Source organism: Anthonomus grandis, chromosome 7 (genome assembly GCF_022605725.1).
Source record: "Anthonomus grandis grandis chromosome 7, icAntGran1.3, whole genome shotgun sequence".
Classification (NCBI taxonomy): Eukaryota; Metazoa; Arthropoda; class Insecta; order Coleoptera; family Curculionidae; genus Anthonomus; species Anthonomus grandis.
The window spans coordinates 12,765,103-12,789,849 of NC_065552.1; the positions used below are offsets into that span (position 1 = coordinate 12,765,103).

The following is a 24,747-nucleotide window of genomic DNA, read 5'->3' on the forward strand; positions in this document are numbered from 1 at the left end:
ATGTCAAACAAGAAATGTTAAAAATAAATTGGCATAATTTAATATATAGTTAAATGCTAAATCATAAAATCTTAGGCGGTGACGAATTTGTCTATACATACATATAAACAATCTGATTAAAAGTCCATATTTTAGCCTGAATCAGAAAATTTATTTTTTTACAGATTTTTTGTACATGTTATTATTATTATAATTCTTGATCAATGTTTAAGTTAAAGCATTCACTGTTTATGTATTCTTTCGAATGCATCAGACCAACAATACGGTTAGTGGATAGTTTGTTTCCCTGTTTTGTTTTTAATAAATTAATTTTTGAAAATTTTCTTCTGCATCTGCAGAGGAATGAGGGAAAATTAAAATATTAAAAGCAAAATTTGAAAACAGAGGATATACCGGGGACCAGCATACTGCTCAGCTTGAACATTTATCCAAAATAATGTTACCGAAGTTAATGACGTTTTAGAAAAATCCGAATTTTTCAGCATTCTCCATTCGTTCTCAATTTTCTGAAAATCATTTTCTGGTCCTAAGTTTCGAAAAATCAAAATCATCTTTTAGCAACTTCTAATGCTGCCTCAATGTAAAAATTCAGACAAGGTACGCGAAGAATGTGGCATTTTTCTGCAGACAAATTGTCATTTAAAATGTGTTGTCTTTGCTCCCAAATATAAATTTTCAATAGGCTTGTAGTTGTCTGGATTGAATTTTTTAACATTGATTTTACGCAAAGAATAGCTATCTAAAACATGTTATTTTAATGAAAGAATCTAAAAGGGTTTTGTAAACATTGCACATTCGAGAATGAAGATTGTAAAGTTTGGGCTCGGTAGACTGCATTTCTTTATTAAAATTATTAAATAGCGGTAATATATGCTCTAAAAATAACAAAAAAGCCAAATTTGTCAGTTGTAACTGCGTCGACAAAATAAAGTTTTAGAGTATTGTATTGCTCTATTATTCTGCAAACAATAGCTTCCAGAGACAACCAGCGCATTTGTGCCGGCCGCAGTACTTTGTGAATTTTGTTTTGTATGAATTTTTGAAAGTCTAAGAATTTTTACCCTTCTGGGACTATTACCAATATAATTATTGATATCCCTCACACAATCCTCAACAGCTCTTGGTAATTTTAAACATGGGATAGATGCACATAAAGCAAAACTGTGGCAGATACACCGCATGAGGAAAATGTGAGGAATATCTATCTTAAGCCTAGACATAATGGAATCATTTGGTCCAACCATGACGTTTGCTCCATCAGATGCAAAGCCAATAAGGTTTTTTAAAAACGGAATCTGCTTTCTGTCAAAAAAATAAATGATTTGTTTTGTATAATTATAAATAAAAAAATATAAATTAATTATAAATATCTTGTGCTTTGGAACTTTTCATTTCAATGAGTGTTAGATATGCGTCATGGATTCAAAAAAAAATAATATGATAACAAAACATTAGATAGATAAATATATTTTTTTATGTATATTGTAAAACGAAAAAACTTACTTATTTTGGTGAAAATATCGGGCAACAAGCACTAGATGTTTTTTAGTACTTAAACCCGTTCCGTAATTCGGATCTTCATCAAATCTAAAATTATACATGCACCTATTACTATTATAATAATTAAAATTTTTTTTAACAATATTTTACGTACCTCATTGTTAGCTCTGTTACAATATAAGCTCACTTAAAACTTAAATTATATACAAATTAAACGTATATTAAATTTGATAGTTATAAGAACCAAATTAAAAAATGCTGCAAATGATCCCGATTGACTATTATTTGTCATTTGCGAAAATGAGGGTATTTACTGCCTGACACCGAAGCAAAAAATCTGAAATACGTAATAGACAGAGACGATAAAAGAATTTGAAGTGCGGCTGCTCCTGTTTAGATGTCGCTCCACGTTTCAAGTTCGCAATGAATTGTAATTATTCCTATTAATTATTATTCTGCGATATTTCTTTTTTTTTGGTAAATTAATTTGAAAATTGAAAATAGGAGTAAACGTTTTAACGGTAGATATTAATGGCTTTACGGTAGAGCGGTAGCCATAACCTGAAAACGGTAGATCTACCGCAAAAACGACAGACCTGGCAACGCTGACCACAGGTCATAACAATGTGTGTATCAGAAACAAAAATCGAATATATTAATTAACTATATACAAACAGGTCATACGTTGGTTTATTCAGTATTTGAAATAGGTTATATGACTTAACGGAATATGTTATTAGATTATTTTAATTTAAAAAAATCTATATTTACCTAGTCTCAAGCCGCATCATTTCCTTGTCAATTTCGACAAAATCTTTAATGTGCAAGTTTATATGTAGATGCGGTCTGTAAAACTTACAATGACTTTATCTCCCAGTTTAAGCGCAAGTGCTCTAAGGAATCCGAAGCATCAAAAGTAAAACGAATATTTTATCGCTTAAATTAGTTTTAAAATAAGCGCCTTCGTCTCCATGTCTATTAAATAACTGTTACAATGAAAAAATGTTGTAATCATGTATTTCAAATATACTAATACATTTATTACTATGAATCTACGTTTCTGGCAAGAGAATTGCATCAAAATCATTATTATCAATCATGAGTGAACGATAATAATGGTGTTTGATTTCAATGGGCCACACTTTATATTTATTCAGAATAGAGTTTTTACCTGGCTTAAATAACCGGTATAGACTTGTTTGAATTCTTATAGTATTCTATAATTTATATTATAATTATATATTTAAGTATTGTTATGTTAAAAGTAAGATGTTTCCATTATCGCGAAACAGTAATTTAGAGTTTCTTATCATAAAAACCCCAAACTGATCGTGAGTGTGAGTCAGAAAAATGTGATTATTTTTTTACTTTCATCTCATTTATTGGTGTACTTTGTCTAGTCAGTTCAGCACTATCCTGTTTAGTTTATTTTTAAATAGACCGTATGATATTTTATTAAATACCTAAAGATATTGGACAAAAATATTCCCGTTTGATTTCCTTTTTATTTTCCAGAGGCTGAAAAAGTGGATCATTTAATAAAACGTTGCAAACTAATCGGGAAACTTACAAAAGAAGATTTAGAAAAGATCTTATTCAAATATATACAAACCGAAGATGATTTCCAAACTGTAGTGAACATATGTTATTTCATCAAAACTTCTTCTGATTGCCCAGAGCTTCTCACTCAGTGCGCCATTTATTTGTTCAAATATTCTAAAGAAAACTTTATAGAAGCACAAGATGAAACATTTTTAGATGCTCTAGAGGACTTTAAGAATCAGAATCACAACTCGTTTGATAATATAACATCCTTAAAATTAGCCAGAGAATTATGCATTAAAGCTTTACAAGTGTGCGAAACAGATAGAATAGTGATTTTAGAAGTATTACGTTGGATAGACTGCTTTTATTTGACTGATATTGATGAGAGAGTGTTCGTCCATGGGAGCCATTTAAACTTATACGTTCCAAAGTCAGTTCGTTTTGGCTTGTCTTTTGAAGGATTTAGAACCATGTTTAGTATCTTATGTCCTTATTCAGGTATTTTAATTACTTGTGTATTTTTATTTTTTAATTAATAAGATGTTTACTTTCTCTTTTTTCAGATGTTTCTGAGTGGCATCAATTAAGGCTGACAGGCTGTAGGTCCAGAAATTTTAATAACACATTATCTCAGGTAAGTTTTATTAATGTAAAAATTAATTTTTAATTTGTATTAATTGGTATATTTTTAATTTGTATTAATCGAGAAAGTGTAGCTTTTACCTAACGTTTTCGTTTTAGGGCGAATTAAATAGATCTATGGAACAATTTAACTGCAATAATTTTAAACTACTACGACAGGGACAACAACTCACTGTTCTTGACATGGTTAGTGTGGTGCAAGGTCATCTTTTACACCTTTCGGATATCGGCAAAGAGTTTCGTAAACAGCTACAGCATTTTATTACTCAGTCAGTTTTACCTGAAGTAATTTCCGCAGTAGTATCAAATAAATGCATTGACAAAGTGTTATTGGTTAATCTATTGTCAGTTTATGGAGAAAGCTTTCAAAATGTCGTGATTAAGTATATGGAATTGTACAAAGCCCAGCCGAAGAAATTAAATATTCTCGCTCAAGTGGGAATACATCTTTTAGACCATTACGGAATTAAACATGCCAGCAAAGATGTAATGAATATTCTTAATTTGTGCAAGTGGTGGTTTAAAATTGACGATTCCCGGATGAAGTATGAGACTTATACCCTTAGTAAACCGGAACCTAGGTTGGAAATTTTAATTAAGATGAATAAAATTACTTTAGATGGACTGCCGGAGTTTTGTGAAGATTTTGGATTAGATTTGCAAGGATCCTATTTAAAATATTTGAAATTGTAAGTACATAATATCATAAGCAAGGAACTGGTTTCTTTGGCTGTGTTTCGAATTGTTTTTAAAAGTTTGGGAAAGTAAAAAAGTCTATGGCGAATTTAAAAAAAAAATCTTATATAACATTATTCTTCGAATTATTGTGAAACTTTATCTACTATTAAGCTTTCATCTGTTCAGATGGAAGCTAAATATTTGTAAGCAAAATATAATCATAGCCTATGTGAATAATTAATTAATTGAGCTAAAATAAAAAGAATATTCTAAAAATAATACCGTACTCGTTATTTTTTGATTTATGACGTTAACAAAATTAATATTTTTTTTTATTTTGAAATAGAATTCTAAATAAGTAAGGATGTATTTTTGGTTTAATCACTTTGCAGGCGATATTTTTTTTAGAATATTTTGGTGTACCTTCCTAGAATCTGCCATATATAACATAAATATCAAACTAACTTTAACTTGTTACATATCTTATTTAAAAATAAAATGAAAACAATAATATATTGTACAAAAAAGACCTTAATAACATTTATTAAAGTAAATCATTACACGCATTATAACATATTATTCAAAGAGTATGCATTAGTAAATGTGCAGTTAAATTTTTTTGTAAGCTCTAAAGTTTCTAGTTTTGGCAGCGTTCGGTGTTTCAAAAATGTTTATAATTGTCATAGTTGATAGTAGTTGTTAATAGAAAGTTGGTAATTTCGTTTTTCGCCGATATTTCGTAAATTATCAAACAATATAATAACGACTAAAACAATATAGACATAAAAAATGTACCTTGGAAAATTGATATACTCTGAGATTTTTTAATTTAGGATTTTTTTTTCAATAATAATTGTAATAAAAATGGAAATTTTTTGATTTTGTAAACTTCTCAGTCCAAAATGCCTGTGCTATTTTGTGTAGTATTTTTGTTTAACTCTGCCTTGAATCTGAATCTCAAGAACAAAATATTGGTTCTCCACTTTAAGTTATTTCCAAGTAAACAAACATATACAATGTATAAAAAATATGGGGCTTGCAATGCCAAGGAAACTCTGTATTTGTCTTTCATAAATCATTTTATAATAAAGACTTACAATAGTTATAGCAGAGTATTAAAGTTTAATTCTGTTTTTAATAGGCTGTTATTGAACTGGGACCCAGATGTGCAATACATAACCGAGGAAAATGGCAAGACAAATGCCATTGTAAAGAGTACAGAATTTGAATTAATGGAGAAATGTTTTAAAGTAATTGAAAGAGTTTCAGATAAAAATGAAATACTAAAACTGACATTTGAAATTTGGCCCCTGGTACGTATTTTACTTGTAGTAATTATTTGGTTCATTAAGCGGTTATAACTATAAATTTGCAAGTATTTATATTTGTTTATAGATTGAAAGTTCAATTTTTATTAATACTGTCTAGGCAGCGTGTATCCGAGGGAAGGTTATCGGCATGGCTAAATGTATGAAAAGTATTACTTATAAGTAAGATTATAAGTAAATAAGCATCCTTAACTATGTAGGTATAATAGACATATTTAGAGGAATTTGCTCGTGAAATGTTATTTTATTTTGTGCTGCGATTTCTTTGGGAATTCTATTTTCCATCTTAAATAAAATGAACCTATAAAATTGATTGAAGTAAATAAAAATAGTTTAACTTAACACTTAATAGATATGAGGACATTAAATTATTCTATATAGTTGTGTGTAAAAAATTTATCTGAAGGTTTATTTCGCTTTTTACGAAAAAAAACTTAATTTGATCTTAGTTTTCCCGATCCTTAATTGATTTTTATTTTATGTTAGCTATATCATTATATCAACATCGTGTTGATTTGATGTCCTGTTTAATATAATCCATCTAACTGAAACCCCCTATTTCGACGAATTACAAATAAAGTTTATAACAAAATGCATTAAATACACTCAATCGTAAAGAAAAATAATTTTAAAATGGATGTTTCAAATATCAAAGTACTAGTTATACAAGCATTCCTTAGCAAGTTTGTATTTAGTATATCAATATGATATTTCCAGCTTAGATTACCTAGGCAAATTGATCTCAGCGGGGACGCACATATTTCTTCAACCCTATAGTTTTCAAGGAAATATAAACAGTATTTGATTATTTGTTTGTTTATAGAGAAACCCCTATTCTTATTCAATTGTTAATTAATTGTTAGGAAGTTCTGTCAAATTCCAATCTTGCATGTAAAATGTGATTTTTTTGTCAATTTTTATATTTAATATTTTAATTATTTCAAGTATACATGAGAACCTTCTTCCTTCTTTTGAGGAATAATTTTTATGTGTGTGAGAATCTTTGCATTCGGCATTTCATCAATGCTAGATGCATATTTAATGGCCGACTGATGAAAGATTTTATACAGTGTGTCCAAGATAAGGATGTCTATCATGGGATCTTGGAAAACAAAAGAGATATGAAGATGGTTAAATTAGAGAAAATTAGGTTAAATTAAAGAATAGTTTTTGAAGCGTCCAAGAGCATTACACCTATATATTAAGAAGTGTTTTAAATTTGTCAGTTAGATGTCGTTATCTGTGTATGGAGAATAATGGTAATTTATTTGAACATTATTTATTTATTTATTGCTTCACCAATCAAATTATTTACACTATTTATATAACTTAGCATAGTATTTTTTTGGTTGTACAATGGCCGTATAGAATTGCAGCTATTCAGTTACTTTCACCCAAAAATACTAAATACTGTTTTAGCCCTAACCTAAATAAAAAATATTGTTTACTTAAATATTGCTTTTAACCGCTTCTTCCACTGGATAACCATATATATACATATACGAGGGATGTCTTTTAAGTTTTGCATATAGAAACATAGAGGGCGTCACTAATCAAATGTCATTAGTCAAACTTATCCTCAAACTTTACTTTTCTTAAATTCAAAACGTCAGTGCGATACATATAGTTTTACAGCTACAGTGAATTTTTAAAGGTAGCAAATTGCGCATACCATGGAATTAAACAGAGAACATTTTCGGCCATCATTTTTTACAATTTTCGAAGGCAATTATCTCAACAAGAATGCTGTGCTGAGTTGATTTCTGTTTTCGGTAATGAAGCACCACATCAGTCGACAGTTTCTCGTTGGTATGCAGAATTCAAGCGTGGACGGGTTAGTCTTAGCGACGATCCAAGGTCAGGTGCACCAAAAACGGCTGTCACCCAAGAAAACATCGATGCTGTGCGTATGCTTATCACGGAAGATCGACATGTGACATATCGTGAGATTGAGGCTTCATTGGCGATTTCAAAGACCTCAATTCAAAAAATTTTGCATGAAGAATTACGGGTAAGAAAATTAGTTTCCCGCTGGATACCGCATCTGTTCAACAACTCTAGACCGCTTTGAGGCAGGAAACTCTAAAAATGTGTACAGCATTGTCAGTGGTGATGAATCATGGATTTACTCATATGAACCTGAAAATAAACGTCAGTCGTCTGTATGGGTATTTCAAGATGAAGAAAAGCCAACAAAAGTCATTCGTTCTCGAAGTGTATCCAAAAAGATGGTTGCAACATTTGTCCCAAAAGCAGGTCATGTTGCAACAATTTCTCTGGAGAATCAACGAACTGTTACTGCCGATTGGTACATTACCATTTGTTTGCCAAAAGTCATCGCTGAGCTTCGAAAAGCGAACTCACAACGACGAATCATCCTCCACCAAGACAATGCAAGTTCGCACACAGCCCGGAAAACTATTGAATTTTTAACTTATCAAAACGTCGAATTATTGGATCATCCTCCGTACAGTCCCGACCCAAACGATTTCTCTACGATCAAGTCCCAACGATTTCTATACTTTTCCAAAAATCAAGAATGAACTGCGTGGTCAGAGGTTTCAGACGCCAGATGAAGCAGTTATCGCCTTTAAAAATGCAATTTTGACAGTACCCACAAACGAGTGGAATAACAGCTTTGACAACTGGTTTGAGCGCATGCAAAAGTGCATTAAATTTCGTGGAGAATACTTTGAAAAACAATAAAGCCGTTAAAAGTTATTTTTTGTTTTATTCCAGCTGCATATGCAAAACTTAAAAGACAACCCTCGTACACCCAGTATTATAACAATTAATACATCATGATGTTTGGGTACTGTTCAGAGTATCTCTTTGTCGTAGAACTAAGCTATGGATATCCCTTCTAAATCGCAATTTTTCATAAAACTAATAAGGGGTTCTATATTTTAAAAACCTAAACAATACAAACGAAGTTTGTGCCGATTATTCGTATTTAGCCAATTAGATGTTCGAAGATATGGTGTAATTCTAGTTTTTCTATTTAGGTCACAGTTTTAGATTCGAGTAGGCCATTCGAAGTTTTGATGTAATATGATCTGTAAATCTTAGTTAAGTTAATTCATGACTAGACCTAAACACTTACAGGAATCAGAGGTAGATAAGGCTATATCATTTAGCAAAATTTTTAAATTTTCCTTACAGAGGGAAACTTTTATCGGTTTCTTATCGGAAACTTTAAACGGTTATCGTTGGCAAAATATAAAACAGATGTTTTATTGGGATTGAGTTTAAGCACGTCATGATCATTGGAGGTGTTTAAAAAATTTAACAAATCAGAATTTATACAATTTACAGCTAGCTTACCCTTGTTTAAAGGAAAAGAGAAATATAACTGCGTATCGTCGGCGTAAAAGTGAGATTTGCAATTTTTAATACATGAAGAACAGTCAACAGTATAAATGGTATAAAGCAAAGGGCCAATTATGCTACCTTTCGGCACACTTGATTCCTAGTATTGATTATTATATGCTACTTTCTGTGTTCTATTAGTTAAAAAACGATTTGATGAAACAACGAGCTTTTACGTCAAACCCTATATAATGTAAGACTGATATTAAAAGTCTATGATTTAGCATATCAAACGCGTTACAGAAATCTGTTATCTATAAACTAAATTAGTTTTTTTGGAATTCTAGTAAGTAGTCATATGACGTAAACATGCGACGTATCTGCATATATGAATAAAGATTTAAATCATCAATAACCTGATTTTAATTTAATATTTTGGCGAAAAGTAATAATAGTCTACTACTCCATACTTAGCGCCATCATTTCATCGCCTACTGCACAAGTCATTGGGAAGTTAATAATAACCCAGTTTTTCCGATTTAAATATTGTGCAGAATCATATTGTGCCATACATCGTGGTATTAGTAGCAAAATATGCTATACAATACAGAGTATACTTTTTTTACGCGTCATATAAAAAAAATAAGTTGATAATGGTTTCTCTGAAACGAAAAATCTCTCAACCCTGTTTTGTAGACCTTAAAAAGTGGCTATGAGAAAGTGTTTTAGTACTCGGAATTTTAAAACTTTCTAAACGGTAGGCTTGACAATCGGCAAATTTTCTCTAATTTAACCATCTTCGTATCTCTTTTGTTCTCCATGATAGCCATCCTTATCTTGGACACATTGTATATGACAATAAGGAGCATTTGTTTGCCTCAAATAAAATTGCAGAAGAATGTTTGAAAAATTGACAAATTATAGCAAGAATTTTTAGAAATTATAATAGATGTGCGGATGGATGGAGTTGTTAAGAGCCTTATTAAATATTTTATTTGCAAAAAAGTGATTTGCCTACTCATAGCAATTTAAACTTGAGTTTTGCTTGTTAATATTAAACTAGTCCACTTGGTTTACATTTTCAGGTATATTACATTCACTTTAATATCTTTTCAGTTCAATTTCAAACATTTGACCATATTTCTGTATGTACTGCGATTTTAAAATGTTAACATTAAATTTATTGTTTTCAGGTAAACTTTTATCACTATGAGGTCTACTTGGTACTTATAGCAATAAGACAACGCGTGTCCCCAAGTACTACCGACAACTCACAAACCTTTAGGGCCCTTCTCGGCTTCCTTAAAAAATACCGTAGAATCGGTAATCTAACTAAACAAGAAATTGAACAATGGTACGCCGAATTTCCCACCAAGGCTCTTATTGACCCGTTATCAACTTATCGCCTTCCTTTAACCAAAACCTTTTTATCAAATCAAATCTGGGACATTATTAAAGCCGAAGTTAACTTAGACACGTACAATGATTGGCTTAAAGTAACCAGCTTTCTGGGTGAATATCTCAATCAAGAAGATATTTGTACCTATGCAATAAACAACGTTTTATCAGCTGAGAATATTGATAGAAGATGTGACACGTGGCAGTTGAGTTTGAAGTATAACCACTTGTTGCCCAGGGTGGATCAGTGCGCGCAGCATATTAAAAATTTGGAACGGGCTACTGCGGCTGTTTATGCATTGGTTAGTGGTATTCCACCGGGAGCTGATAAAGTGTGTTTTGCGGAATTAAGTTATAAATATGTGCAGCTCTATCGAGAAGCGAACCCGGAAGATGAGAATGTTAAGAAGGTGTTTGATAAGGTAAGAAGAAAACCGTCTTTGTTTAATAGACTTTATTAATAATAATACAGTTTTTGTAGCCCAAAACAATAGAAATGAGGTTTTTATTTATATATTATGACTTATTACTATTAATTATCCTAGAAATAATTTATTTATATGTAACTCGCGAAAACCACACAAATGCTGGCAACGAAACCGACTCGTTGATGTTTACCCCAAACGTGAACGAGTGTGACAAGTTCTTGTAGCATTGCAACGTTTAATGTTTTTTTGTTGTATTTTGTATTCTATTATATTTTTTTAATATTATTTATACAGGGTGGTCCAGTTTAAACGTCATTAATTTTAATATGTGACAGAGAATTGAAAAAGAAATAGACTTTCATTATACATTTTTTCTCAGAAATTTTTAATAACAAAGATACAGGGTTTTAAAGTTAAGAATATTTATTTGTTTTTTTATCATAACTTTTAAACTACCAGCTCAATTTTAAATAAATAACGCATGCAGATTATTGTAGTGAATTGTCAATTACTGATGAAGTCAATTTAAAAAAAAAATTGCCAGTGGCTTAACATACGGGGAGGGACTTGGTGCTTTTTTGTCTCAAATCTGCGAGGTGATAAAATATTTTTTTATAAGAAGTCATATTTCATATATCATATTTTAAATCATAATTTTGCAAGAGTTTTTTTTTCCAAATTAAATGGAGAATTTATCTATGTTAAAATTGTCTAAAATCATCGGCTATAAAATTTTTAAACATTGACATTGACATTTTGAACAATTGTTGTGATGATATTATGTACAAAAGGCAAAAATTAAATGCATTAAATCGTAGTGACGTAATGACACTTTGCCGGACATGGGTCCCTATACTCAAATGTTTTGTACTGTGGCACTGCATAACTCTTCGAAGTTTGATCCCATACTTCTGAAATACCCTGTATCTATATTATTTATTATATCGTATTAAAATGACAACAACGAGCTATTAAAGCAAAGCTACAAGCAAGCTACTGCGAAGAGATGCGGAAAGAAAAATCACTGAGCAGAAGTACTGCCTTACTTGCTTTACTGTTTGCTGACTCAATATTTTTTTAAGTGCATACTTATTTTATTTACTTCAATATATTACAGGCAACTTCTTTTGCGTAGACTTTTAATCGCAAGAAAAAAGTCTATATCTAGTCCACATATGTATAAATATGTCATTAGACTATTTATAAAAAGAAACAATGAATTTTAGTATCAAACCTTTAAAAAAAATCAAAATATTTATCAATAAAACAAATAAATTGAAAAAGTGTTTTTCCTTGATATATTTGTTAAATTTTCGGTATATCTCTATTTTTAGGACAAAGATCATTTCAGATTTCTTGCACCCAAATAAAAAATAGATTTCTGTATATCAGGATTTTTTGCAAAATTTATTTTGAACATATTATTTCCTTTTATGTATCAGTGGTTAAAGAAAGCTTATGTAAATTAGTTAAAGTAAATAGCTTAGAACTATAGGCCTTTCAATGTTCTAAGGTAAATAGTGATATGGAATAATACCTTAGTCTTGATGCCATGTTCAGTAGATTTGTTTCCCTTTAGCAGGAATAATTTGCTCTGTGCTTCTTCGCCTGCAATTTTTTCTGAATTTATTATCGGTCAATTAAAAATGGCTGATCTTTTTCTATAGTATTTTGACCCTAATTATCCACGTTTTAGTTCATTTATTGGGTACTACTTTTGTCTGTAAGATAATGCATATAATGTCTTGTAAAAGTAGTGGAAAAGTAGAAACACTTGCATTTCTGCTATGCATTACTTAAATAGTGTTTTCTTCTTTAATTCGAAATGAAAATAGTTTTTCAGGAAGCAAATCTATGTTATCTGGCAAGAAAATCAAGAACTGTAGACCAAAATGGGTCCTTGCATAAAATGCATCTGAACCTCTTCAGCCTATGGAACCTAAGCCTCAGTTGACTACCCTGTTTAGTTGGATAAAGATGATAATTTGAATTGATTGTTTGGTTTTGTCGACTACCACACAAATTGTTTATCAATTTCATTGTTCATTATAATTGATGAACAAGTTGTGCGGTAATCTACAACAAATCATGTATCGTTATCTATAACGAATGTTTCTATACACCTTTAAGTATAAGAACGTGCCAGCTAGAACTTGCTGTAGGTAAACGAAATCGAGAGGGGGCGACTGTTGATAACAATAGTCGACGTTGTAATGTATTGGTTCTTGGTTGAACAGAGAAGTTGTATTTCGCTGCCATTTGAAGGGACCAAAAATGTGTCGATGCCAGACATAATTTATTTTGGTCACTTGTTAAAGAACCTGACAAAAAATGTAAGAGGCGACGATATTAACGTATTGTTCGAAGCCTAAATATCGAAGCAAGCTGTGCACTAATTAAAAGACGCAACTATTGTTACTATCTTAAATATTCAGGATGGTCGATTGAACCTGTCATTTTGCAGACGTCAACCCGTCAATAGAAAACAGTTGGTCTTTAATAAAGAAAAAGTTTCAAGGAAATATGGTTTGCACTTAAAAGCAGAAAATCTCTACTGTGCGAATATGTAGAAATTTTTGTGAAAAGCGTGCCTCGCCAAAGGCAAGTTATCACTGATGCCAACTAAGATTTATGTTTGGACCTACAGTTTCACGTGGGATCCTCTAGTCATTTTATCGACTAACTGCAAATCTCAGAAAATAGTCCAACGGGATCAAACCGCAGCTCCGCGGCGGCATAACGACTTCGGAATAGCCACTGATTATTCGATTTTCAAAGATGGAGCTTCAAAGTTCAATTACGTTGGCTGTGTGGCAAGTTGTGCTATCATGTTCATAACAAATAACGTTCATGCCATCCTCTTCAATTTTTGGAAACAAAAAATCGTGAAGCATGGCTCGGTAACGCTCGCCATTTACAGTGACGGCGGCTTTTTGAGCATTTTCGAAGAAAAATGGGCCGATGACAACCAGACCAAAAACCACACCAAACGGTTACTCAGATGATGAGTTGACGTGTATGGACGTTCACGCACATTTTGAGCAATAGCAGCATATTTATACAACAATATAAGCCGGGATTTTAATAGTACCACTAAAGGTAGCTAACCCACCATCCCACCATTTGTTGAGCGAGATTGGACAACATTCTCAAGTAATTATGGTATCGTAAAAACACTGTAAAATATATTTATGTAAAAACAAAATATATAAGCAAATTTCTCTAGAAATACCAGGTGGCATGTTTTTGTGTGACATAGTGTATAGGCCAGTATGGGTATCTCAAATGAGATCTCGGAAATCACAAAAGTTTAAGGTAGGTCAAATTATTGCAGTGTTTACTTTTTTCTCTTTATTAATTATTGATGGTTACTAAAATAACGTTTAAACCATTTAAGAAACAATCAGAATATTTCCGAAAACAAAACATTTTTTTTTGGCGTTATTTAAAATCTTAAAAAACTTTTTATTAAAGGTAAAAATAATGTTTTTGTACCAATCTCACTCTTTGTCGTGGAGGCTTTGTAAAAAGTACCTGAAATAATTCTTGGATAACTTTCTACAAGTAATACTACTAACTTTTTTAAATAAATTCACCAGTTTTCGCATGAAATCATCGTAAAATTAATAAAATATAAGTTTTTTCAAAATATTTATACCCTATTTCAGAAGTGTGTAGAGCAATAAACCTTATTAGGTATGCAAAAGTGGTACCTGGTGATCCACCAATATTTTATGCCACTACCTTAGTTGGGTATTAGTTTCAATGTAAAATTCTTTCTTTTCGTTGATTGCAGGTAGTGCCACCCGGTTTTGGGTCAATTTATGAGTTTTGCCCATTGTTACCCACTGATAAACATTGAAAACGGTTCGCCAAAGGCGTGCAACTGGGACTTGTTTTTTACCTTATAATTAATGTACTTAAATGCTATTTTATTTTAGAAAGTTACTTTTGTTTAAATGGAATAATATATTTTTTTCACAAATTTATTGAACATAATATGTAGAGTAAAACAGTTGAAAATGATTAAAAAGATTGTAGTCTTCTTCGTCATCTGACGAACTGTCATCACCTCTTGACATTATAATTAAAGGATCGACTGTCTGATCGATGAGGTTGTCAAGATCCCACATTTTGTCCTCTTGCTTAATTACATGCTGGACTGCTTTTCGCCAATTCTCTGGTGTCGCTTCCGTAATGGCTTGATCAAACAGTAGCTTAACATCTTTCATTTTAAAAGTCGTGTTTTGTCTTGCTACAAATCCTTTTACCTGCGCCCATATCAGTTCTATAGGATTTAGTTCGCAATGATATGGCGGTAAGCGCAGTACAGTTATATTATATTTTTCGGCTATATCTTCCACGGCGTATTTCATGAAACGAGTTTTGTGTAAGTTTGCTATTGCCAGCAGTTCTTTTTTTATCAAATTTGCTTCAAACGCAATACCTTTTGCAGTCAGCCAATCGATAATTTCTTGCTTTCTCCAACTTGAAGTTGGCGTCTTCTCTATTCGCCGTGAATGATAGCTTGCGTTATCCGTAACCACCACCGAATTAGCCGGAAGAAATTTTATCATTTCACCAAAATAGTCCTCGAAAACGTCTGAGTTCATGTCTTCATGGTAATCTCCTGTGCGAGTCGACTCAAAGGTTAGCAGACCTTCTTTTAAAAATCCCTCTTCGCTTCCAATATGTGTGATTATAAGTCTTTTTCCTTTTCCCGAAGGTACTTTAATACCCGTAGACAGGCCTTCTATGAAAGCTTGGCGAGCACTGGTTATATTTTTGTCTTGCCACATTTTTTGGACTATATAACCTTCGTTAATCCACGTCTCATCAAGATAAAAAACTTTCTTTTGCTCCCTGCGGTACTGCTTGATACTTCTCAAGTATTGTCGTCTCCAACAAACAATTTCGTCGCTCTCCAGTAAAAGTGCTTTGCGGTTATGCTTTTCCCAGGCAAAATCCATATTTTTTAAAGTTTTCCATAAAAGTTTTCTACTTATCAACGGAATACTGTCATCTCGGCCAAGCTCCATTAAAATTTTGTCTAGGGTGGGTATTTCCTTTTTAAAATAAAAAGAGTGAACTTTTCTTCGAATTATACATTTAGCATTTTCATCAAGGACTTTTGTAGGTCGTCCTGGCTTTTGCTTGGGAGATTCCACTTGACCTGCTACTTTTCTTTCCCGCAACAATTTGAAAATGGTGGACTTTCCAATTCCACTCATTCGAGAACATTTTTCAACAATTTTTTTTTTCAACAACACAGTAAAACTAGGGTAATCGTGTTTTATGCAATCATGTACATTTAAAATAATAACTTTTTCACTCAGTGATAGTGGAGAATTTTTAGTACATCTTTTCGTTGGACTGAATACCTCCATTTTTTAAATATTGTGATTACACTACAGCGTAGCAGTGACTACTAACGTTTAAAATATGATTTAAAAGTATTTATAGTCTGTATATATTACCTGACCCCATTTTTGCATGTTACAAAGCGTTAAAAGATAGGTACCTATACAAAACGATTAAAAGTATTTATTTAGTATTTAATCTCTTTCAAAATAAAGGCATTTAATCCGTGAAAATTAAATTCATAAATATTATAAGTACCTGCGCCTATGAACTACCACGAAATGTAGCCAAACAGAACGGAATTCCCCAGTTTATTGCTCTATACACTTCTGAAATAGAGTATAGACGTTTTGAATGAAAAGTCTTTGGCCGTATCAAGAATCTTTCAATCCAATAAAAAATACTCAATAACTGGAAAATGGTTGTATTTATCATTTAGAAAACTAATTACATCTTTTAAGGAAAAACTAACAAGCTTTCAGATAAACATATCTTAATAAAACCAGTAAAACAGTTATATAAATGTTCAAAATATTAAAAGATTTTTGCCCCAGATTATCCCTCAACTCAAAAGTCATACTCTCATTTTTATACTCATAAAGTGCAAGTTTGTTTGCCCTAAACCATTCCTTTCAAATAAACGTATGTACATTACCATTACCTAATACAGGTTAAATTTACTTATTATAAATTTATTATCCTTGAAATGTTTCAAATATCCAAAACTAAAAACTTAGTTTTAAACTATGAGGATATTTGAACCAAGTTTAAATGTTACAAATATCATACTAAAAATTCTAATAATCAATTGCATACATACTGATAAAAAACTTCTAGAATAATTTATATTATCAATATGTTTAAATTGAGACAAAGCTTAAATAGATTTTTGTCGTTCTGGTTTGGTTTGTACAAATTTAATCATGTAGTCCAACTGAGTTCATACTTAGTCAGTTACTACCTATTAAGTTTGTATACAAAATTGATATCTTGGTAATTATATTATTGTAGTTCGTATAAATGTGATTGCTTCTTGATCTGTTCTTTGGAGATTGCTTTGTTGTCATATAAGTTTAATTTTGGATGTACTTAATGCACAGCTAATATAATATTAATTAAACATATACGTTTCTTTTTAGTTAGAGAAAATCTACTTCAATTTCTCTGCAATGCATATTCTATATAAGTACCAATTGGGAGAGGAGAATTATTTGAAAAAGGTGGCTCAGCCTTCGGAATTGATTTGGGAGCTCTATAATGATCCCAGAATAGAGGCTAATTTTGACGATTTAATGTTTGAGTGTCCAGGTATATATATGTATTGTATTTTTTAGATTTAATATATTAGATCAGAAATAAAATTGGACAAAAAATAAGGGTCATAGGACATTTGACATGTCTTACAAATGACTAGCACTATAGTACTGTTGCTTTTTAAAGCTACTCTTTCTCATTTGTCTAATAAAGGGTGGCCTATTTGAATAAAAAATGATATTCCTCATGTGGCTAGTCGTGGCCTAGCCTTACAATAGCCCATTCGATCAACTTCATTTTCCATTAATAGCAATTCCATTTTTGTGTTGACAATTGTCTCTGGATTGTAACATTCATGCTTAATGGCTCTCTTCAGAAAATAGTCCAACGGGATCAAACCGCAGCTCCGCGGCGGCATAACGACTCCGGAATTGAGACTGAATATTCGATTTTCAAAGATGGAGCTTCAAAGTTCAATTACGTTGGCTGTGTGGCAAGTTGTGCCATCATGTTCATAACAAATAACGTTCATGCCATCCTCTTCAATTTGTGGAAACAAAAAATCGTGAAGCATGGCTCGGTAACGCTCGCCAATAACGGTAACGGCGGCTTTTTGGGTATTTTCGAAAAAAATGGGGCGATGATGACCACCAGACCAAAAACCACACCAGACGGGTACTCGTTATGGATGCATTGTCTTTTCAATGGTTACGTGTAGATTTTCGAGGTGACAATGATCTTCGTCCGAAAAGATGATTTTTCGGTAAAAATGCTCAGCTTCAGTCAGCGATTTTGAGCCCATTAGGCAAACCAAAAACGTGCGGATGATCATGAGGCTTTATTTCTTGCACCAATTGGATTTTTTAGGCCTTTAAACCGAGCGCTTTATGCAAATTCGCCTCACGGAAGTGCCAGAAATATTCAATTTCTTCCAAAGGATGACGGGTTGACGTGTATGGACGATCACGCACATTTTGAGCAATAGCAGCAATGTCTGCGGCTGTGCGCACTGGATAAGAACTTGTTGTTTTATCCACTGATGAACAAGGTTCACGAACTCGTTTCACAAATTGATCAACAAACTGACTTGAAGGCCAATCATTTCTGTCGATTTTTTTTTAATTACAGTTTGGGTTAAAAATTCTCCACTTATGAATAAAGTTTTCAATATTTTCCAATTTTGCTCGAGAGTATAGCATCCCATTTCGTATATGTACAACCTTTCACTATATTTTTGACATAAACATTCTGACATTTTAGTAGCCATAGTTGAAATGACAGTTGATCTAAATTCCAAACGCTAGATGGCCTACCCGTTATTTAAAGTTTTCAAATAAAATTTTAGATATCAACAGTGCGGTTAAAGAAATATGTTCCCTATTTGACCTTAGAATCAGAAAAGAAACTTTAAACGTCCTCTTAAAACTTTTACAGTCTGATTTTCTGTTGGATTTTAATTGTACTAGGTTAAGACATGGTCAGGCCAACAATCTTAAAAGGTAATATTACTCGATAACCTTGTACTGAGTGTATATCAAGTTTAATTTCAGGGCATGTTATGTTTGCAAAAATCGCAACTTGAACAACTGGCAAAAGGTCCTCTATGAGCAGGGGACAAAATCCTGTACGGAAAATGATATTACCTTCAAAGCCAATGCATTGAGATGTTTTTACTTTGTTAGCAGTCAAGAAAACATTAAGAGTATCACTACAATGGATTATGATGATTTTGTGTAAAGCTAATTGTCGCTAAAAATCTCAAGTGATTATTTAACATGACAGTTTTAGGATTTTCTTGGAGAAGACAACAATAATTGCTACTTTAAGTGAACTGGGAATTACGATAAAAAGCGTGGAGGAGCTTGATCAGCAGAAGCATAAAAAATTACTAAAAATTCTTGCTGTTATCAATAAACCTTTGGCTATCAAGTGTATAGCAAGTTTGTGTAAGATATATGAACTAAATGATTTGAAATATTGGGAATATATTGTAAATACTGCTTCGCAGTTTTATATGGTAAGTTTTGCATATATTTTTTTTTAGATCAATTCAAAATATTGAAACTTGAGGTAATGCAATTGATAAATAAATACTATGTTTTAAAGCAAAATTGACAGATAAAAATAGCAAGATGACTGCTGGGCGTCATCTTGGAAAAAAAATTAAATGGAAAGTGTGGCACATCATTTTGAAGCTCCTGACGAGTACTTTATAACACTAGAATATAAATTCAATATCTTTACCTAATACAAAATGGTGGTACATTTAATAATTACCTGAATACATTAAGATTTAACTTGATATATCGAATAAATACATTGTAGTTCAATTGAGAACTTGAACTTTTTGACAGAAGAACAGTCGGTCCGAAATTTCACACCGAACATTTACAAATACACTAACATCGATATTTCTACAAATATTCGTTATTGTATGTCGTAAATCCAATATTGAAGCAGGTTCAGTTTCGTACAGAGCTCCATCTTGCTGGAATACAATATCCATGTCGAATTCATTAGGATTCGTTTCGACAATTTCGGTGATTAGAGGGTCAATAGTATTTTCTAGCATATCCAAATACAGTTTGTTTAATTTTATTAAATTTTGTTTGATGAATAGAGGCCCCACAATATAGTTTCCCAATATCCCTGCCCAAACGTTTATTTTTTCTGGATATTGAGTATGAGTTTCCCGGAAGACGTGAGGATTAGTGTCACTCCAATAACGACAATTTTGTCTATGAACATTACCGTTGAAAAAAAATGTACATTCATCACTAAAACAAATATTATGGAGATAGTTAGGATGCCGTGCAATGTTTTCCGTCATAGTTTCGCAGAATTCTGTTCTTCGATCCAGGGTCATCTTCACTTGGATTTTGTCCGGATGATACTTATTTCTTTTCAAAAGTCTCCATACAGTAGAAGGACAAACCTCATGTTCATTCGCGACGGAGGAAGTTAATTGTTAAAGATTAACTATCATCACACCAATGATTTGAAGTTTCTACATTTCTTCCGAAATGGCCGAACGTCCTGGGGGCTTTTGTTAACACTACCAGTAGTTGTAAATTTAGATACGAGTTCCCGTAAATATTTTCTACAAATAGGACGATCTACCGTAAATAAAAATCGCTTCGATTTTTTCTTCCAATGGACGAGAATTGACCATTTTAAACTAGTACCACTAAAACGTAAAACTATATGAGAATATTTTAACTGCACAATGATATTTGTTTTTGTTTTGATATTTTTGTCACTGTCAACAAAAAAAAACCAAAACAAACTTGTATCGAAATTATAGCTGTCGCTGTGGATACGGCAGAGAATAACAATTATTTGTAGAGATATGCATGTCCGTGTTTTGGTATTCAGGAAATTTCTAAATGTACCATTTTGTAGTAGGTAAAGATATTGAATTTATATTCTAGGGTTATAAAGTACTCGCCAGGAGCTTTAAAATGATGTGCCACAAGACCACTCTTTCCGTTTAATTTTTTTTCCAAGATGGCGCCCAGCAGCCATTCTGAAATTTTCACCTATCAATTTGGCTTTAAAATATAGTATTCATTAATTACATTAACTCAAGTTTCAAGATTATAATTGATCCGTTCAAAAAATGAAGAGGGGGAGGACATTAAAGAAAAGCACTGTATATTATAATAAGTTAGGTTTAATTTATTTTGAGGTTTAGTTAGTTTAGGTTTAGTTGACGTATTGAATTATAAGGTTTCGTGACTCCCATAATTTTTTTGCTATTAATGTATATCGTTGAAGGTTGGTATTTGGTGCCTATAACTTTTAAAGGTTTTGCTATTTGTTGTAACTAAAATATTGTATTTAGGTTTATACAATTTATTCCTGATTCGGTTCTGTTAAGTCCTAAACCTTTCAAACTGGTCCCCATGGACTAGAAGAATAAGACCGAAGCGGTATGTTTACTTTGCAACTCACAAAATTTTAATTTACTAACTAAAATTTCAATATCATATGATCGTTGTACGAATGCATATATAATGCAGGCTAGTTGAAAAATGTATTTATATAATCCTTATTATAAATTCTTATGGAAAGGTACATTAAAACTTGTTTATTTCGGAAATACATAATATATTTGCTATTTATTTGCGAAAAACTACAAGCAGATATAAGGTACAGGGATCAAAATATATGGATTTATAGCAGAAAGAAGTATGTGTAACTTTTATTGATACTGATTTAAGGATGCCAAATCACCATTTTGACTCAGAAAATTGATATAAACAAACTGTTTAAATGTTTTAAATATTTTTTTCGGTTTCATGATTTGTATGATTAATAACCTGATATATGTGTATATAATATGACTGCTTAAAATATACATACCTACTAGAGATACATATATATTTTAAGCAGTCATATTATAAAAAGTTTTGATGCCTGGTAACTAAGAGAAGGGTGGCAGTCATTGTTAAAATTCAATTAATAATATATAGATTAGCATTAAATAAGTTTCTTTTGTAATCCACCTATTTTGTCACTGATTAATCCACAATTACATAGAAATAAAAAGATACATGGATAATAATATTATTATGAAAATGTAAATACGTAAATTATTCTGCTAGTTTTTGTACAATTTTTTTAGTATTCTGTAGTTAAAGTTGATTCGTAGGGTTTCTTTAGGGTTCTACTTACGTTTGGTTTATTATTTTCATCTATAGTGTTTAGTTTTAGTTTAGTGTTAAGTAGTTCATCTTGTTCGAGAGCCCCATTTTAGTCCCAATTTAGGTTATATTATTGTAAATCCCTGTAGTTCTAATTTTCTAGAATTTGTATACTTGCTTGCTTTGACTGTCAGTATTCTCCTAAAATTATTGGTCTCTTTGGGCAAAAACAATGAAGATAATTCTAAATATTTCGAAACTGTTCCATCGGGTTTTAAAAAGGACGCGCTTCGTGACAACTCATTCAGTTTTAATTGTTTAGTCAGTTTTTACCTTGGAAACAATTAAACGACACTCAAGGCGAGTTAGGTTAGTTAGTGTTTTTGACGTTGACAATAAACGTGTGTTCCCGAATTTCGTTACAATATATAAACTCCGTATATAAAATAAAAGACAGTATTTGTCAGAGTAATTAGATACATAAAATATAACTTTTAAGAAACCTACTTAATATTTTTGAAGACGCGATTTAAATTCTTTATCTCTTTAAGATACTAAGAACTAAGCTTGAGTAACTAAAGAGCCAAAATCGGTAAAAGCAGTACATCAAAAGATAATAAATTTAGTGTTAGTATATCTAAGAAAGGTACTCCTATTACACTTTGGACGTCACTTAAAGTAATTATTAGCTCATTTATCAACATTCAAAAAAAATATATCTACAGGGCTATCAAATTTATCGAAAAAGTAAGTTTTTTTTTCAACTTTACCATCCTGAAATGTAAAATCTAAGACATTAAGGACATATGTTCATAGGAACTTTTTTGCCTGATTTGGTCCAAGGAACGCGCCCCTGAATTTTGTTGCAATATTAGAAAGACACCCTATATAATTTGGGGTTTTGGGTATATTGAAAATTACTTTACTTTTTTCTGTATGCCGCTAAGAAACCAGTGCATTGGTTTACTGATTACGTTTATTTTTACAACTTTTATTCATACAACTGAATTGGTTTATTTTTGCTGTATAGTATTTTTACTAAATTGATGTGTGCGCCTTCAATTACTTTTATTAAAATTACAGCTAAAGGATGTTGCAAATTTAGGAAAAACATGTAGAAAAGATGACAATATTATGAAATTACACATACTTTCTCGAAACATTAGAAACACAATAAAATGGGTTCCATCTCATAAACTTCATGTGCACTTTTTGTTTTAATTTATCTGAACCAGTGTCCCCAAATAGAAATGAGTTTTCATAATAAACGTAATATATTATAATAGTTTAAAGTTTTAAGTTTTAATAATAAACGTAATATATTATAGTAGTTTGTTTATTTTAGTTTAGTAGTAGAAAAACAATTTTTCAATAAAAAACATCAAATGAAATTTTTGATGGTTGTTCTTGAAACAATTAAATATGTTTGGCACTCAACTAAATTGTATTTTCCATTCCATTAATTATATAGTACTGCAATGTGCTTAATGCTTAGAGGTGCTTTTAAATTTGTTTCTTTGCTTTTAAGGTAAAAGAAGTAATGGATTACTTAGAATATCTGAAAGGCAGATGCATAACGGACTTTATTAAAAATGCTTGGAACATGGTGTTTTCAGATGCAATTAAACAGGTTGCTGCTAAATCTTATCCTTCTTCTGAAATTACTTTATTATTACAGGTATGTATATTCATTTAGTTAAATTCGATAGATTTAAAGGGTTTTAAAAACGAAACCTATAACTTAAATACCACACACGATACACAAGGCAGTGACCAGATACAATTGCCAGTGGACACTAGAAAGAAAGATTTCGAAATTTACTAATTAAAAAAAAATCTTAACCTTTATAATATCAATAAAAAGTTTTTAATATCTCCTTTGTTTTTTTATTAATAATTTAATTTGAAAAAGAAACGATTTTATTTTACTCTTTATATTCAAAAGTAGTCGGTTTTATTTAGTTTAAAATTTACAACCATCTTTTTAGAGCTTGTAGTTTTGTAATATTGTTCGCAAAATATTAACATCAAGACATATTTAGTCTATAATAAAATCAATATAAACATGTTTGTAAGTTTAAACTTTATTTTTGTTTGTTGTAGTTTTGTTTCTGTCTAATTCTATATAATTTCATATCTGATTAACATTAATAAAATATTAATTTTAGTAAAATCTAAATCATACACCTGTAAATACATGCATCCATTTTATATTTTCCTACATTTTTCTATTCGTGTATAATTGCCACGCAATGGAAATTTTCCGATGAGACGTCGGCTGATCGAGTAAGGGCATGTTCGTCGAAAACCGTTCGTCTCTGTGTTGTGAAGCAAAATTTTTAGTTATTATTTATATTTTTAGTCATGTCCCGTAATAAGGGAATTAGACCTGGAGCCATTTATTCAACAATGTGAATTCAGTGAGCGATTTGATATAGCAAAACTCCTACGAAATTTTAGTAAAAATACTATGGATGAGGATCTTTTTATTAGGTAAATCATCTTTATTTATTATTTTCGATATACTAATAAACCATCTATTTTTAGGTTTAAACTAGATTAAACTAAATATTATTGGATATTTATATTATAGGCTAATTACTTGTTATAATATTTTAGTAGTATTATTTAATAAATTTGGTACTTTTTCAAAAATAA

The 24,747-nt window shown here is 31.2% G+C and overlaps 1 protein-coding gene across 3 annotated transcripts in view; it reads left to right on the forward strand.

Moving 5' to 3' along the window:
• LOC126738517 (uncharacterized) overlaps nucleotides 1-24,747 on the forward strand; it is a 54,078-nt gene extending 29,331 nt beyond the window's left edge. For 2 of the 3 annotated variants that reach the window (XM_050443886.1, XM_050443888.1), the window contains 12 exons: nucleotides 3,016-3,543; nucleotides 3,609-3,679; nucleotides 3,787-4,376; nucleotides 5,507-5,678; nucleotides 10,196-10,822; nucleotides 17,329-17,497; nucleotides 18,789-18,942; nucleotides 18,994-19,176; nucleotides 19,226-19,460; nucleotides 23,618-23,767; nucleotides 24,452-24,582; nucleotides 24,637-24,747. In XM_050443886.1, coding sequence (XP_050299843.1) covers nucleotides 3,016-3,543; nucleotides 3,609-3,679; nucleotides 3,787-4,376; nucleotides 5,507-5,678; nucleotides 10,196-10,822; nucleotides 17,329-17,497; nucleotides 18,789-18,942; nucleotides 18,994-19,176; nucleotides 19,226-19,460; nucleotides 23,618-23,767; nucleotides 24,452-24,582; nucleotides 24,637-24,652 — 3,026 coding nt within the window. In that variant the 3' untranslated portion in view covers nucleotides 24,653-24,747. The remainder of the gene's footprint in view (nucleotides 1-3,015; nucleotides 3,544-3,608; nucleotides 3,680-3,786; nucleotides 4,377-5,506; nucleotides 5,679-10,195; nucleotides 10,823-17,328; nucleotides 17,498-18,788; nucleotides 18,943-18,993; nucleotides 19,177-19,225; nucleotides 19,461-23,617; nucleotides 23,768-24,451; nucleotides 24,583-24,636) is intronic. The other variant, XM_050443887.1, reaches the window with a different exon arrangement.